Consider the following 18,958-nt stretch of genomic DNA (forward strand, 5'->3'; position numbering starts at 1 on the left):
ACCTACATAGTATGTATGAATGTAGGTATGTTCGTATAGAAGCACCATTTAGCATAATTGCTGATGAACTTGATTGACTGGCGTATATCATGTGCGTACACACACATATTCTTTGGTATACTATATGTACATGTATGTATGTATGTCGGTAGACTATTATCTTGAAAACCTCAGTGATTATTATTCTATATAATATTGAGCTCTATGATAATATTTAATAACTCTTGACAGAACCCATGGCATACATCCATTATCGCGTAAAAAATAATAATAAATGTATGTAAATAATTGGCTGAATCAATCACTTTCACTTAAATGGCATTCACCTAATGCATATATAAAATAATTAAAATGCCAGAGACATTATAAATATGTAAATAGTTTATATGTAGCATGCACCTGAACATAAACATATTTTAAATGTAGCAGTGAGACATCAATGCAGTCAGAAAAATATAGTTTGTAAAGAAGAAAATTAACTGGTCCCATAAAAACCAGTTCTGTAACTGTGCTTTAGAGCAATCAAATGTCGAATGACAAATAAGAAACTGTCAAATATGAATTTCAAAAACACAAATCTGATAACAATTAGTTTCTGTTAAACAATTTTGTTAACAAAAATTCATAAAAAAGAAACTAGTATGTCTACATATTTTGTAGTTCTGTAAAAACTTTCATAACAAATCACTTCTGAATTCTACTTTATAAAGCTTTACACCATGAATTAGAATTCAGTGATATTCGAAAACCTTATATCTTTATACAATTTCTTTCTTTTATTCTCACTAAAAAAATTCCATTCGACATAAAGATAGCTTTGCGAGTATATAGACATATTGTATATGCTTAAACGTACACACATTTTCATATACATACATGTAAATATGTATACGTATGTATATAAATATATATAACTATGTGCTAAAGAGTTGCGATAATATTCGCTGACAGTCTCGACTCTTATCTGCTCCAATTCGCAAGCAGAATGGGATTATTATTAAGAATAAAGCACATCAACCATAAGAATTGTGACCGTTAATGGGTTAGTATGCGTTAATTATTAAAGCTTTTGAAATAACTACGAAACCAAGTCTCAGAATTCCGTCATATCATAGTAATAGAACTGAGAGAGCGCTTTGAGATATTCGTTAAATTTAGAACTACTAAAATTGCTCTGATAAGAGATGCTCTATTTTCTGCCTTCAGCGATAAATAAATAAAGAAAATGTTACACTTGAGATGATTATCGCTGAGTAATCGGATATAGACCAGGGCAAACAACTTTGGAAAAAATAAATAAATTTATAGTAGATTGAAACCCATCAAAAACGAAAGATAAAATAATAAAATATAACAAATATTAAGAGATAAATCTTTTACGGACGTTCTGTGGTAGGGAAAAGAAATGGTAGGGGTGTGGCTGAATTTTTAAGGATTAGGAATGGTTTACCTCGATTTGCGGCGGGACTACAAGTCCTATAGAAAGAAATTATATGGCAATGTTGTAGATAATATAAAAATCTATAACCTTTGTATACAGACTTTTTCACATAACCTCAAAACCTCAGATCGCCAGATCAATAAGTACATTGCCCGCTTCAATTTGTTTAACCAAAATGGGTGTATAACGTAATGCCGACAATCAAAATCTCGAAATTTAGAATCCCGACACTCAAAATACCGACAAATCAAAACACCGACAAATCAAAATACCGGCAAATCAAAATACCGACAAATCAAAACACCGACAAATCACAATACCGACGAATTAAGAAAAGGTGGCGTTGTTCGTTCGAGGCCCTGCGGCCTTCGGCCTCCGGCCACGAACACGCTCAGGATCATAACCCTTAGTCGGCAGAATTCTCTTTCTGTGCTTCGATAGAAATAAGGGCGGACAAGATAAAACATTTTTCACATGTCGGAATTTGGTTTGTCGGTGTTTTGATTTGTCGGTGTTTTGATTTGTCGGTATTTTGATTTGTCGGTATTTTGATTTGGCTGCATATTTAAATTTTGTCGGTTTTTTGATGTGTCGGCATTTTGAATTTCGATATTTTGAGTGTATCCCAACCAAAATATTTAAAAAATTTGTAATAAAAAATAAATTTTGGAACAAAAAAAGTTAGAAATAGAAAAATAAAAAATAATAATAACACAAATCTCAAGCGTGTGGCATAAAATTACGAGAAAAGGAAATAAACTTTTATGGCAATCAAAAGGTTGACTTTTAATTTTATTGCTGTCAATCAATAAAAGCAATGCATACACTTGTGAACAATTCAATTGATTGCAATTTTATTGCGCACTTTTATAGACAATATTATGGCAGAGCATAATTGAGCGCTTCCGAAAGTGTCAAATAAAATATGCAGCGACGTTTTTGTATAAAAATAGAACTAAATGACACAGGAAGTAGTATGAAGAATGTTGCATAATTATGACTAGCATAGGAATGTGGGTATATACATATATATAAATATGTATGTAATTATGTGCACACATATTTACACATAAATGTAGTTGACATTGATGAACATACCACAGTTATTAATGAATCGCTCGCAGGTGAACATATCACCGCACGTAGCATAGATGTTTGTATGTAAAGTAAAAAATGTCTAGATATTCATAACATATAAATATATATGTATACATATATGTATGTATGTATGTATTATCAAAAATTCATTCATATGTTTAAACGTCATGCTAGAGTTCACTCACTTTTGGCATCATGCCCGCATGAAAAAAGCCGGCTAACTATGCAAATATAGTACTCGTATAACAGCAAAAACAACAATAGTTGAATGCATATTGACAACTTAATACATATTTTGATGCTTAACTATTGTTGCTTAAACATTTTTAATGTATATACATATGAACATATGTATATTGACAGCTTTTGTTGGGCATATTTAATTATATTAGGTGAATTCAATAAGGAACTAAACTCCGCTCACAAATTGACTTCGCCGGCTCAGCTACCTCTCTCTGTACCCCACAACATAACTGGTGACAGGTGCATGTTTGTGTGTACACATGTTTTTCGATATTCGAAACCGTGCAAAACCCACTGTCACTCATTCGTAGCGCCACTCATTTAGTCAGAATGAATTTTTTTCATTTATTTTGTCTGCTTCTACGCCCTTTTTCCGCAAGCATATCACGTTCGCAGGTAAATTTCAGAGTTAGCATTTTAATACAGATTCAGACGGACATACTAAAATGTACAGATGTATAAAGTAGCAAAAACATCTAGTGAATACACAAACACACGCACATATGTATGAGCATTTATTACGCGTTGTGTCTGGCATATTAAGTGGCCACGTCTATAATAACGAAAATGCGTTATGAATTAGAATGAGCTTAGCCAAAACTGACAAAAACAAATATTAATGAATAATAGAATATTAAACAGTATTTTTTATGTTTTATTGTTATATAATAAGCGAATTCTAAACATGACTGCGCATTTTGCAAGTGATTTGCTGCACGCTTGCTTTGATTTAGAGTCCATTTTAAACAAATGGATTGTTTAATTGGAGTTTTAGATAGTGATCGGGCGTGTATAAGCACATACATAAATACATACATTCATATATAAAACGTATATAAAAATGTATATGTACATACTTATATAAAGAAGTTATGCGATCAAGGTTCTTATAGATAGCAAAGTTTAATGAACGTATAAATTTATGTGTCAGTAGAGGCATAGAATGTTCGAGATAAAAATAAATTCAATCTTAAATTTAGAATTAACATAAGCTAAAAACAAGAAAAACTTTAACTCCAGCTGCGCCGAAGTTATAATGACCTTCATTTCTTATAGCATAAAATGGTATAAATAATTATATTTCTTGGCTTTGATCGGTCATTTTATAGGGCAATAGTTGTCTGGACCTAACAATGTGTTCGAAATTTGTAGCATTGCTTTGGGTAATAAACTGTGCGCAATTTCATGAAGATACTTATCTTGTCAAATAAAGAAGTTTGCCATGCAAAAACTTCATTTTTAGCGGTCACTTCGTATGGGAGGTACCACATATGCTGTAGTGCTCTGATATCAGTGCATATAGACAGAGAACCTTCAGTTATGGCATGCTGAATACTATATTAATTCGAATTCGACGCCGACATTTCAAACGTATCCTAACCACCTCTTTGCATGTCCTCACTAGTCTATTTATCTAACATCTGTTGTTGTTGTAGTAACGTAGTAGGTTTTAAACATTCCGCAAACACTCCGCAATATGATTGAATCTCGTCAAACTACATTTACATACAACTTTCTTGAGAAAAAATAAGCGTAAAAGATATTTTATTCGCATAGAAATGTAAAAAAATCGGACTTTATGCGAAATCCCTTGATGAGAGAACACATTTTCAGTTCTTTTGTTGCCTATCAATGAAATTATTATTAAATTTTTTTATGGTTAATAACGCTTATAAATAAACTTATAAATAAACTATAGAAAAATGTATTTTAGCCAAGAAAAATATTATTTCTGATAAGCTAATTTCTGGATTGTGTAAGTTTAAGACGTTTGTGAAAGTGCTCACTTATCTGATTAAAGGCTCCATTTCATTGTTAATAAAAATGTCAAATTTAAATTTACTACAATCGAATTTCCTAAGTGTGTTTCTTCTGCAATAAATTATAGTGCTAATTAATATAAGAATTCGTTGTCATTGAACATTTTGTTATGTATTATATATGAAAAAATTAGGTCAAAATGTATTCTATTCAGTCTGCAGCAAAAAAATCAAAAAATCGTAATCAAAAATATGTCGAAAAAATCCCAAATAAGTTGTTGGTTTTTTGAATATAAATTCAAAGTAAATAATAAGCACGTATTACTTATCAAAAATATTGCGAATTTTTACTTTTCTCATTAATAGCATATTGATTTGAATTGCATATTAATTATTTAATTAAATAAATACTTTTTTTTTTATTATGAAAAATAAAACAATAGATTGACGGCAACCAAATTGTTTGGCATGCCACGTTTGCAGAAATTTTTTTTTAAGGTTGCCACCTATTTAAAGATTTTCAGTAAAACCAATTGAAAGGTAAAAATAATACTATAAGCGTTTTAAAATAAAATATATAGAAAGTAATATTTACAAATATAGATTTTTTTTTAATTAGGGTTGCCACCCTTTAGAAATTTTAACTCAAAAACGTTTAGAATGCAAACGTATGTATACACATATGTATGTGGGCATCATATTAAAGATATTTAAGAATGTATGCCACATTTGAAATTATTTTGAAGCAGGGTTACCAACTCTATAAATTTTTTATTTGAATTGAACTGTCACAAATACATAGTACGCAAATTAATTTTTTTTTAATATTTATGTGACAGATTTTTCTGAGAAAGATTGTGAGCAGAAATTTCGAAAAAATTATATTTCTAAGAAATGTACTCCTTGGCCCTTTTTGTATTCCGTACTTCTTGTCCTTGTATTCCTTGGTTGCCATCTTACGAGTTTTGCTTAGAAATCGCGCCCCCCTTCCCACTGGCTTTGAACCAAATTTTCCAAAAATAAAAAATGGAATGAGTATATACATAACTATTTCTGAAGAAAATTTTACTTATATAATATTTATGTATGTATATGAGATTCCTTACGCCGTCATATGCAAAAAATTGTTTGTAAACATGCACTTATAGTACAATATTATTTATTAATAGCAGTTCATTATTTCTGTTGAATATAATATAAAAATTAAAAATAAAAATAAATTCCAAATAAATAAAGTAATTTCACCTCAACACGTTATTCCATGAAAAAATTGAGGCAATGAAAAAAATAATTATTTAATTAATTGTATATGGAAAAACTGAAAGAGGGAGAAAAATAATATACATATAAACACTTTATACCTTGAACAGAGTTTATTAAGTTCGCCACGTATAGTTGACTTTTGATCGAAAATATCGGTCAATATGTGAGATGCATAATTGAAACTCAGCGAGAATCTCTCTCGAACAATAGTATGTCTATATGTCAAAACTAAATCGGGTCAATACTTCCCCTAGCCTGCATATACCTAACATAAAGATTTTCGAACTTCCTGACTTTATACCGCATATATTGTGCAATATGTGAAAATGAGAGTGTGTGTTTCACTCATAACAGTGTATCTTTGTGCCTAAAGTAGATAAATTTGAGCGAAAATTTGATCTAGCCCCTATATACTATAACTAATATAAGGATTTTCGAACATCTGGCTGATTTTATTCTATATATGATTGGTGTTTTAGTATGTGACACGTTAATAGTATGTGGTATTGACAAAAGCGGATAAAATCGGTTCGATTCTACCCAAACTCCCATATATTGCATATAATGATTTTCGTTTTTCTAACAAACCTTATGTGTCTGAGTTATATATATTATATAGATATATATAATTACTTATATTTCGATCCTCTGTTTGACGTTTTACACCTTAAAGTGGCTTTGATTCTTGCAAGTTGCAAGAGTTTAAAATGTTCGGTTGCACCGGAACTTAGCTCTTCCTTACTTGTTGTTATGTATATTTGTATAAATATTTTCGTAAACAATTTTTTCGTATATTTTTTTAAAAACTTTTTGATAGTATCTTTTTTTATCTGAGTAATGAATAGGCTTGTAGTGTGACCACAGACATTAATAATCACACTTACATGTACATACGTATATACACGTATGCATATGTATGTAGACATGTACATACATTGCATATGATGTGCTATAAAATCACAGGTGATACATTTCCGCTTTTATAGCGTACACGTTTTCGCGCTGTAAATTCTTTTGTTTCGACATTTTATTTATATGCAGCTGTAATTAAGCTAATAATTCAACAATTTAATGATTACAACAAAAAAAGGTAAAACAAACGCCACTATGGGTATATATACATACATACGTATACTTATACCTATATGCATATGCCTGTAGGTATGTACAAGTATATTAATTACTTTATCATATCATTCATGCGCGTGCATTAATTAATGTACATACATACATATGTATGTACGAAAGAGTTACAAATGTAAACCACAAAAAACATATACATTCATTTGTACATATATATAGATTATATGTGCATCATGCACGTAATTCAATTGTGGCCGAGACTGAAATAGAGATTGAGAGACGATTATAGTAATTTAGCGGCTTTTAATTCTACAGAATTGGCTCAAATAACATTATGCGAGATGAACACACGAGTATACACATACATATGCACCCTGTATAAGTGTATATTAATACTTTTAGTTGCTGTTTTCGCTCTAACGCATCGGTTATAGTAGCTGTTTACTCTGTAAAGTATATCTTTCACCACAAAACATGTCGGTATTACACAAAAAGAGTGTGAAGAGTCTTTTTTAACAATTAATTGTATCAAATTCCATTACCTAACTGCCGATGTAAGCGATTATGCTCGTAATAATGTTATTGGTTTGCTTATGAAAAGTCAATTTAATAAAATCAACAAATAAAATGTTGATAATTAGTGTTGATTTGAAAAAGCTCGCTAAAGAGAAAATAGAAAAATTACAATAAAAACAAAAAAAACGTTAACTTCGGTTCGACCGCTATGATCCCTTGCAGAAATGCCACAAATACTAAAGCTTTCTTACAAGAACATGATTCCGATCGGTTCAATTTGCTTGGTAACTATATGCTATAAATATCGGATTGGCAATTCCCATAAATTAACAATTTCTTATGGAGAAAAATTTTAGATGCATATCTCACACTGATCTTTTATATATGGTATATATTTTGTAGTCGAAAAAGTCTTTTCGTATTTCTAATCAAACTTCAACTTATTTTTTTATATTCATAACAATAAATAATTAAAGAAATATGTACCATTATGGTCGACCGCATTTTGCCATTTTTCCGCTAGAGACATTATTCCAACAGTGTAAAACTTCGATCAGTGCAAATCGAAATTTCCAGGACGGAAGCGAGCGAACCATTGCTGTGCCACACGAACTCATGCAGTATCGTCTCCGTAAACTTCACAAATTTCATTGGAGGCTTGCAGAGGCATTCTTCCCTTTTTTGTACAAAAATTTCAAAATATAGCGAATTTTTTCATTATTTTCACGCATTTTTGAACAACTGTAACTTTTTTTAACTTCCCCGAATTTAATTTTTTTTTGGTTGAATGAAGCTTAAGATCTCACCTTTTCAACACTGTATGGTATCACACAATGTGATTGATAGCACTGGAGATATACTGCAACGACATCTATTGACAAAATACGAAAAGACTTTTCGACTACCCAAAATGTGCTATATAAAAGTGAGCCACTGCTGCAGTGGATGAAAAAAAACTCTCTACTTGAAGAAATTGTTCATATAAGGTCTATAATAAACGAACAGATTAAAAGCTTGTAGGTCCTTGCATGAAGAATTTGATAATGCCAACTTTTCTTCGAGTAATCTCCCAAGAAAAGTTGGACAATGTGGGTTTGAGAAAACCCAATTTAAAGATAAAGTGATGGAGCTTTTTCAACCGAGCGTTTACATTTTAAAATGGGTTTAACTCAAAAACTATTTGAGATATCCACTTAAAATTTTAGAATCATTTATTTAAAGGTATAACCTCAAGAAATATGAAAAAAACGATATTTTTTATTCTGACACTGAGTGTGCCTGTTAGATCGTCTAAACTAATTCTTTATAGCAAAATTTTTAGGATTTTCTGCTTGGTTAAATTGATTTGTTATGATAAGGGCCTTGGAAACCACGAGCTATGGTGTTTTCAAGTATTTTTTAATATTCAATACTTGAAAGTGCATAATTAAAAAAATAAAATTTAAGCACGTTTTTGTAATTTACAGGTAAAAGCAAACTAAGGCAATAAAAAATAAAAATTATATTTTTGCGCCAAATACATAGAATTCTGCAAACACTGTTTAAGCAACCGAATGATTAACCCTGCAATGAATTCCTTAAAGAAGGTTAAAAATGAGCAAAAATGTCACTGAAAAGCAAAAAAGACATTTTGAATTGTTTTCAAGAAAGGTAAAGGGCGTGCTACCAAAAAGCTTTAGTTTGTTGTAATAAATACTAATATTTCATGTTATATAATTTTTGCAACAATTTCATAACATTATTTTATAATTTCATAACAAAAACAAAATTTACAACTGGCGTAAAGGCGTTTGCCAAGCATCGTGTAGCCACAAAAGGGTTAAGTGAGTTATTATTCAAACTTAAACTTCTAGGAAATCAGAGTTTTCTTAATTGATAAACTGCATGGCAGTAGAACTAGTTATTCTAGAATCACTAAAGTCACGTGCAGCGATAAAAATCACATAAATTTAAAGGCATTCATACATATGTATGTACATAGATAGAAATGTGGATTGCCAGTCTAATGAGCTTACAAATTACCGTTCTAAGCTGTGAAGTTATGATATGAACTAGAAGAGAAAAATATTAGGGTGGAGCGTGATAGAATGTAATGATTACATTAATAATAAGTAAAAACACTATAGTCAACTTAGTCATGGATTTCTGCGAAAAACCTGATCTCTCATACACGAAGGAATATATTTTTCATTTTTAATGACAACGCTTGTCATTAGCGCTGAAGCAATGTGGGGAAAAAATTTAATACTAACTATTATATTTTATTTTCTCTGCTAACAATTTTATAAAATGAACTTAAAACGAAAGTCAGCAAGTCGTAGCACTTAATGAGGGTATTTGCTAAGTAATTAATTTTTTAGAATTGAGTACTTTGAAAGTGGGTGTAATTTTTTTTATATTTTATTTTTATTTGTTAATTTGTTAGAGTGCAGTAAATGCGTTTTTACAATCACTTCACTTTTTTGCGCAACGTGCGCTTCAAATGATTAACTCCGGCAACGTGCACACTAATACATATGTACATAGCATACATACGTAGAAACACAAGTAGTGGCAGATACTGGCAGGTGAATATTTTTATTTTCTGTTAATTTTTAAATTTTTTAACAGGAAATATATACATATATGTACATACAACAATATATATAAACCAAAACAACAAAGCAGACAGGTGGCAATAATTATGTAAATTTACTTGCATTAGAATGCGCCAGATTAAGAATACACATTTGCGGTTATTATTAAGTAATTATATAATACAAAACACAGAAAGCAAAGCCAAAATAAATTCGAAATTATGAATGAAAACCACAAAGCTATTTTCTTTTTTTAATAAAAAGATTTTTTAACTGCGCAAACTGAATCAAAATTTGTGTGAGGTTGTTTGTTGACTTGAATGTGTAGGTGTAAAAAAAAATTGTGGTAGTTTAAAATAAAAATTCAAAAACATACATACAAACATTACCGAAACTATAAAAAGCTTTGTTGTTCATATTTTTATTGTAATATTTTCGAAAGTTTATAAATCCACAGAAAAATAATATTTTCTAAATTTAGGGAAAAAAAATTTTTTTTAATTTACAATAAAACCTAAATCTACGAACTGAGATTATGAAAATTTTAAATTTAGGGAAATAAATTTCTTTTTAATTTACAAAAAAACCTAAATCTGCAAACTGAGATTTTGAAGCACTTTTTTATGTATTAATCCTCACAAGGCCAACAATCATTTTACTAATCCATATTAGGAAGAAAAAACGCTTCAGTTCATTCAGCTTGTGATGAAAACGATAAATAGAAACAAGTAAGGAAGGGCTAAGTTCGGGTGTCACCGAACATTTTATACTCTCGCATGATAAAGTGATAATCGAGATTTCATTATCCGTTATTTACATATTTTTCAAATACCGTATTTGTGTAACGTTTTATTCCGTTATCATCATTGGTTCCTAATGTATACAGAGAAAGCATCAGATGGAATTCAAAATAGCGTTATATTGGAAGAAGGCGTGGTTGTGAACCGATTTCACCCATATTTCGTTCATGTCATCAGGGTGTAAGAAAATATTATATACCGAATTTCGTTGAAATCGGTCTAGTAGTTCCTGAGATATGGTCTTTGGTCCATAAGTGGGCGAGGCCACGCCCACTTTCAATTTTTAAAAAAGGCCTGGATGCAACTTCCTTCTGCCATTTCTTCCGTAAAATTTAGTGTTTCTGACGTTTTTTGTTAGTCGGTTAACGCACTTTTAGTGATTTTCAACATAACCTATGTATGGGAGGTGGGCGTGGTTATTATCCGATTTCTTCTATTTATGAACTGTATATGGAAATGCCTGAAGGAAACGACTCTATAGAGTTTGGTTGACATAGCTATAGTAGTTTCCGAGATATGTACAAAAAACTTAGTAGGGGGCGGGGCCACGCCCACTTTTCCAAAAAAATTACGTCCAGATATGCCCCTCCCTAATGCGATCCTTTGTGCCAAATTTCACTTTAATATCTTTATTTATGGCTTAGTTATGACACTTTATAGGTTTTCGGTTTCCGCCATTTTGTGGGCGTGGCAGTGGGCCGATTTTGCCCATCTTCGAACTTAACCTTCTTACGGAGCCAAGAAATACGTGTACCAAGTTTCATCATGATATCTCAATTTTTACTCAAGTTACAGCTTGCACGGACGGACGGACAGACAGACATCCGGATTTCAACTCTACTCGTCACCCTGATCACTTTGGTATACATAACCCTATATCTGACTCTTTTAGTTTTAGGACTTACAAACAACCGTTTAGCAACTTTGTTGCGAGAGTATAAAAAATACGCTATGAACTAGTCCCCCACACAACGTATTAGTTAGATTTGAATACAAATTCAGAAAGAGTCGCGCTCAAAAAACACTTCACTCAAGTGGGTAGGTCAACATAAATAGTAACAATCGCCTATTTTGCAGGTCGGCAAAGTTTCGAGGTACTCTATAAGTACTCTGAGTCGATTATTTTTATAGTAAGAGGAAGTATAGAAAGCCGGAGTGCGGACCGTTAATCTGCTAAATCTATCTTACTCCCACTTTAAATTTCTACTACCGGACCACTGGACTAATCATTACTTCATGGGCGAGAAGAAGACATTTAAGTCACCTGTAATGTAAATGACCCAATCCTATCATAATTAGAGCTGACGTTTCGCTAACAGCTTTCCATTTTACAGAGGATTCGCACATAAGTGCTGTCAGATTTTTCAGTCGGCGCCACACTGGCAGCATCGTTTTATATCCTTGAATTTAAGTCTCGAGTTCACTGTTACACCAAGCTACTTCAATTGTGGCTGCTAAGTATCTCACATTATCCTATGTTGAGCGATATATTTTCTTCATTCTTCCTGGAGCTTATGAGCAAAAGTTCTGTTTTCTGCTCAGTGAGCTCTAATGGTAGCAAACCATCGGCGCAAACTATGTATTAATGCAGTTGATATATTCTTAACACTCCGTCGTAGATTAGATTCCATAGTAGTGGGCCTAAAACCGAGTCTTGCGGTACTCCATTAGAGATAGTGCAGCTCTGCTAATCCGCCGGCCTTTCGGATTGCTAACTCCCAGCGGTTTCTTATTATGCTTTCGTACACTTTACCAATCGCGTTGAGCATGCTGATTGACCATCTGTCTATATATACATACACAAAATAGTCACTCAATTGTTGAGATATCGATCTTAAATGATGCGCTTTTCTTTGCAAGAAGTTGCTCATTTATTGGATTCGTCGATATTGGCCCACTATAGCATATTGCTTTCATACAAATCAAGTGATTGCATGAAAACCTTTTTCATTTGTCAAGATATCTTCAATAAATTTGGCATTAATTATTGTCCAAGGCAGCGGTAAAATCTACGAACATTTTATTTAAATCGGACCACTATAATATGTACATATGTAGTTCTGCAAACTGACCGTTCAAAATCAAGTTTAGTATCTTTTGTGCTATAAGAAATGCTTCAATGAACGGATACAGCTTCAAAGAATGTAAATATGTCAAATTGAATTAAATTAAATGTAAATAAATATTCGATTACAGACGGTTATATACATACGTATAGAATCAAAAAATCTGTCTAGTAACATATGTACATATGAACAATTACACGTTCATACCAGTGATTTGCCATTTTAATTTCATGTAATTTGCCTTTATTTAACCCAATTATAAATGTATGTATGTAAGTAGCATAACTAGCGTGTCTGCACATTGCACGTACCAAATACCTAAGCTACAACAACAAAAATAAGTGCATTGTGCTAATGATATTCTAAAATCGACACAATCAAAATTTGCATTTTCATGAAGCAAGTTTACTATTTATGCGAATAGAGACAGGGCAAACCTTCAATGAGGTCTTTTAACTCAAAAAAGCAAAACCGAAACAAATAATAATAACAAAAGCAAAAAAAACTATAAAATAAAAAGAAAAACAAAAAAAAAAAAATATAATAAAAATAAAATTGAGGAGCTTAACTTGTTTTATGCTTTTTTATAATTTCATTCAATTAGAGGTCTTTACCCTAACGAAATCAATTACAATAAAAAATTAAACATACTATAGTATTTTATGTATACACCTCTAGTATATAGTATGTATGTATGCACATACTAGAGCGGGTTGCTTTACAGGAAGCCAATAAACCGAAAAATCGCGTATGTGGGAAGTGTTGGAAGTTTTTCAGAATGATCCAGAGATTTTATAGAAAAAAGTCGATCCACTCTAATATATACATATGTATTTATGTACATATGTACATATGTATGTAGTTGCCAAATCATTATCAAATTATTTGAATCGTATTTAGGCTGCTTTTCGCGTAAATAATTTAGTAGTCTTCAATAAAATTTGTTCAGCCTTTCTTTTCCCAGACGTTTTTCTATGTTTTTGTCTAATGTGCAAGCACCATATCTTCAAACATATAGTACATATATAGATATATGAAGAAAGACTTCAACAAAAGCATTTTAATTTTGTATTAAAAAATTTTTGAATTAAAAAATATTAACAATTTAAAATTTAATCCCCAGCGAAAATTAACAAATCAAATTTTAATAAAAATTACAACAACGGAATCAAAAATAAGAAATTTTATAATCAAAAATTAAAAAAAAAAAATTTTAATTTTTAGAAATTTTCAGACCTTTCAAATTAAAAAAACATGCATTCAAAATAAAAAAATAGACACATGCATTAACTCTCAAAAATTTTAACAACATCATGTTTTGGAACAATTTGAAAATTTTCTCCTACGACGAGCTTTTTTGTGAGTGAAAATTAAACCAATTTCGAAAGCTTCGTGAATCATACGGTTATTTGTCTAAGTTTGCAGAATTTGAAATTTATATAATTGTACATTACATTTTTAAATTTCATGAATTTGATAAAAACCGGATTTTTCCTACCCAAAACTACATATGTCAGACAAAGAAACGCTCAAATACTTCAAACTGTTTAACTGTGATTAGTTTACTACTGAAATATTTTAACAATTTCCAGTGAATTTAGGCATTCACTAACATTCTCTACGTATTCTCTCACTATTTTAACAGTAATTTCAAATATGGTCTATTGAAATTTTCAATTTGATTAGCTCATCAGAATATCACAAAAACATTTACAATTCAATTACTCACTCATTGAGCGCACAGATTGTCTAATTTTTTTGCTCCCCCTTCGTTAATTCGATAATTTGGCACGAATAGTGTTGATTGTGTGATTGTTGTACACTTCATTAAATTTAATGTGAAATAGATGGCGTACATTTATTTCCGTAATTACACAGTGGCACGCAAAAAATCGAAGCAATTAAAAAGCTGCAGGGAAAAGCTCATTAGTAAAGCTTTTTTTGAAATAGGGATGCATATATTACTTATAATGACAAAAAATTGTGGATGCGCAAAAATATTTTTTTATGTCGCAATATATCTTGCAATATTTTTCATTGATCTCTCAAACTGATACCCAACTTTTGATGAAAATATTCTAGTCATATGTTATTGTAGGCATATTTCGTTCCACCACTGTATGTATGTACTACATATTTTAAATTGAGTGGGGGTTCAAGTGTGGTCTACAAAAGTGACAACTAACATGCGATCAGTGAAGCATGCGATTTTAAGTAGAACAAAAAGGTTTTTTTCCCCAAGATAATTAAGCATTTAACTACAAATTTAGTATAAGTAAATTGAATTAGCTGAGGTTTGTGATTTGTTATTGAAGACAATTTCAAAATCGGACAATTTGATTAATGACCTATTGAAAAAAACTGTCGAGAACATGAGTCATAACCTTGAACGTAGTAGAAGTCTAGTTAATTCATTCAATAATATATTTAGTGCTTTCTAACCGCATACAGAATTCTATAGAAGGCTGCTTCTATCTAATTTCGTGGTAGGTTAAAAAAAGCTTACATATGGCAGCTTTATGAGATTAGGGACCGATATAAGATGAAATCTAGCAGTTTTTAGAAGTATATTTAAAATCTTTAGAACACCTCAGAATATGTACATACATGTATTAGGCGAACGAAAGTCGAAAGCCACAAACATGAGAAAAAACTCAAACAAAACTGTTGTAAGCGTCATGTCAAGTTTTTTACTAAACTTTAAGGTCTAAAACTACACTCAGCCGAGAATTTTAAAGTAAGCCTAACTGCAATTTCCTTATTTATGCTAATTAAACTTCAAATATATAATAAATAATATTAATTTAATTTTTTCTCATTTTTTGATTTCAGTTTTCCTCGTACCTCAGCGCGTGATCCTTTCGATCATGGGCTTTTTTGCCATACTCAATGCATATACGATGCGTATATGTCTCTCGGTGGCTATTACCGAGCTAGTGGTAAAGAAAAATTACACAGACGAAGATGGTAGCTCGGCGGTATGCGTGGCCGACGATTTGGACTCGGAAACAAGTGTAAGTTTGCGATGCGTAGTTGCATGAAATAAATCATCAGCGTATATAATGTATATAATTCTTACAGAGTGGTGGTGAATATGAATGGTCAGAAGAGTTACAGGGTTATATTCTTTCATCCTTCTATATTGGTTACATTTTGACGCACATTCCTGGCGGTCTATTGGCGGAAAAATTTGGTGGTAAATGGACGCTCAGTTTGGGTATACTGTCCACAGCTTTCTTCACCGTCATTACACCACTCGCCATCATTCATGGTGGTGCGACTTGGCTAATTGTTGTGCGTATTCTGATGGGCATTGGTGAGGGTACCACCTTCCCGGCTTTGAGCGTATTATTAGCGCAATGGGTGCCGATTAAAGAGCGTGGCAAATTGGGTGCATTGGTATTGGGTGGCGGACAAGTCGGTACAATTTTGGGTAATCTGTTGTCTGGTATACTGTTGGACGCTTACGATTGGCCTGTGGTCTTCTATTTCTTCGGTGGTATCGGACTTGTATGGTTCGTTATTTTCGTAAGTAGACTGCCGCCATACAAACTTTTGGAGCATATGTATATATTTAAAATAAAATATTCTTGTACTTTTAGACTTTCCTTTGCTACAGTGACCCAACCACACATCCCTTCATCAAACCTAGCGAAAAGGAGTATCTAACCAAACATATGGGTAGCATTGGACGCAACAAGAATTTGCCACCCACACCATGGCGCGCCATATTGACCAGTTTGCCAATGTGGGCTTTGATATCAGCACAAATTGGTCACGATTGGGGTTTCTATATTATGGTTACTGATTTGCCCAAATACATGGCAGATGTTATGCAATTCTCCATTAAAGCTAACGGCCTCTACTCTTCCCTACCTTACGCCATGATGTGGATCTTCTCGTTGGGTTCCGGTTTCGTTGGCGATTGGTTGATTTCACGTAAAATCATGAACATCACGAATGTGCGCAAGATGATGACTGGTTTAGGTAAGTAAATGTGTGATTCGTTATTGTACGTTGTCCATAAAAATACTTAATGTTATTCTACTACTTTAGCTGCCTTTGGTCCAGCGATCTTCATGGTTGCCGCTTCATATGCTGGTTGTGATCGTATTGCTGTCGTTTCACTTTTCACCATTTGCATGGGTCTTATGGGTGCTTTCTATGCGGGCATGAAGCTTACACCGCTCGATATGAGTCCCAACTATGCGGGCACATTGATGGCGATCACCAACGGTATTGGTGCGATTACGGGCGTTGTTTCGCCAACACTGGTGGGCTGGATGACACCAAATGTAAGTTGAAAATGCAAAAAAGAGTAAATAAATCTATCGAAGTAGTGGTCATACAGAATGAAAAGACTGTAAAGCTGGCAACCCAGACTGAGCTCAGCATTTAGGAGAGATATAACCCTGTCTAGCTGTAAAACTGGAACCCCAGACTGAGCTCTGCTTTTCAGCATTTAGGAGAACTATAACACTGACTGCCGAAGCGCAAAAAAAGCTTGGTATGTCATCAAACTTTATAAGAGATAAGAGGAAAACTCGACAATGAGATCAAGCTCATGAATTGACACTCATTGTACGAGTATTGAACACTATAAACAAACTGTTGTAAAATTGTAACAGAGCTTCACTAAAGTATAAACGATTTCATAATATGACAGAGACTTCATCTTCGGATCATTTCGTCTATGACATAACTTCAGTCAAAACATAATCAATTCAGAAACCGAATATATACCGAAATTTTGTTTTTATAATACATCGTAGCTTAAAGATATATAGGAAAGCAAAGAAATATTCCGTACTTACATTGTTTTTATCCTTTCAGGCCTCGCTGCTCGAATGGCGTCTTGTTTTCTGGGTCGCTTTCGGTGTGCTTGTCGTCACCGCCATTGTCTATGTGATCTGGGCGTCGGGTGAGGTGCAAGATTTTAACGATCCACCACGTAGAATCGATTTCGAAGCAGAGGAGAAGGAGAAAGCAGCTGTTGCAACACAACTTGAAAGTAGTGAAAACTTACAAGATGCGCGGAATATAAAAACAACACACACTTAGGTTGTGTATGTGAGTAATATGTAGTAGCATAACCGTACTATAAAACGAATATGTACGCGTGCACGAAAACTGCCGACAGATCTGTTGAAGAAAGCAAAGAATTTACAAATCAAATTCTAATTATAAAAGTATTTATTGTATCTATAGTTTAAGCAAAAAATGCAAAAAGTAGCAAACAACAACAAGCAGACAACGAAAGTAACAACCAGCAAAGAGTATTGATTAATTAAAAAAGAAATTAGAGAAAAAGACAATGAAAACAAAATTTTTAAAAAAATTAGTAAAAAAAACATATAAAAACATAAACAAAATTTAAAAATTTAAATTAAAAAAATTAAAATTATAAAACTTAAAATAAAAAAATTTATTTGAAAAATTAAATTTATAATTAAAAAATTTATTTGAAAAATTAAATTTATAATTAAAAAATTTATTTGAAAAATTAAATTTATAATTAAAAAATAAAATTATTTACTTTAAAAAATTAAAACTAAAAAAAAGTTTGAAAATTTATTTTAAAAAATTAAAATTAAAAACATTTAATTAAAAAATTAAAATTGAAAAATTGTTGTTTAAATTATATTAATTTTCACAGTTGTTGTTTGTTATATCCAAAGATTTCGTAAACTATTTGTGTATAAATATTATATATAATTAATTAATTAATTTAATGACACTTATGTATGTATGTAGTAGTAATGATATCTGTATGTACATACAAAATATGTATTAGTGTATTATATAATCAACTACTATTGAACTTAGGCGCACATGTAAAATAACAACAAAAACAAACAAATTGTAATCATAATTTTTGCCTTGTAACTGCTCTTGCGGCGCACTCAAATTAAAGTCTTTTTGCTTTCAATATTTATATTAATTAAGTATATTGTAAAATAAAACAAAAAGAGAACAACAACAAGAAAAATAACTTCAATTTCTCCTCTGTACGTACTTAAGTACAATAGTTAACACTTAAGTGCGCTTATAGCATGTGCCATTGATTTATACTAAACAAAAACAACAACAAGGACAAATTCGTTGTACTTGA

General features: G+C 31.7%; 1 protein-coding gene and 1 long non-coding RNA gene across 4 annotated transcripts in view; one reads left to right on the top strand and one right to left on the bottom strand.

Moving 5' to 3' along the window:
- Positions 1 to 17,739, bottom strand: part of LOC126752478 (uncharacterized) — an 82,903-nt gene extending 65,164 nt beyond the window's left edge. The window contains exon 1 of the long non-coding RNA XR_007666001.1: positions 17,661 to 17,739. This is a non-coding gene — a long non-coding RNA (uncharacterized LOC126752478). The remainder of the gene's footprint in view (positions 1 to 17,660) is intronic.
- Positions 1 to 18,224, top strand: part of LOC126752471 (putative inorganic phosphate cotransporter) — a 33,241-nt gene extending 15,017 nt beyond the window's left edge. For all 3 annotated transcript variants that reach the window (XM_050463283.1, XM_050463284.1, XM_050463285.1), the window contains 5 exons: positions 15,679 to 15,860; positions 15,928 to 16,374; positions 16,449 to 16,833; positions 16,903 to 17,141; positions 17,680 to 18,224. In XM_050463283.1, coding sequence (XP_050319240.1) covers positions 15,679 to 15,860; positions 15,928 to 16,374; positions 16,449 to 16,833; positions 16,903 to 17,141; positions 17,680 to 17,907 — 1,481 coding nt within the window. In that variant the 3' untranslated portion in view covers positions 17,908 to 18,224. The remainder of the gene's footprint in view (positions 1 to 15,678; positions 15,861 to 15,927; positions 16,375 to 16,448; positions 16,834 to 16,902; positions 17,142 to 17,679) is intronic.
- Positions 18,225 to 18,958: the final 734 nt, after the last annotated feature.

Source organism: Bactrocera neohumeralis, chromosome 3 (genome assembly GCF_024586455.1).
Source record: "Bactrocera neohumeralis isolate Rockhampton chromosome 3, APGP_CSIRO_Bneo_wtdbg2-racon-allhic-juicebox.fasta_v2, whole genome shotgun sequence".
Lineage (NCBI taxonomy): Eukaryota > Metazoa > Arthropoda > Insecta > Diptera > Tephritidae > Bactrocera > Bactrocera neohumeralis.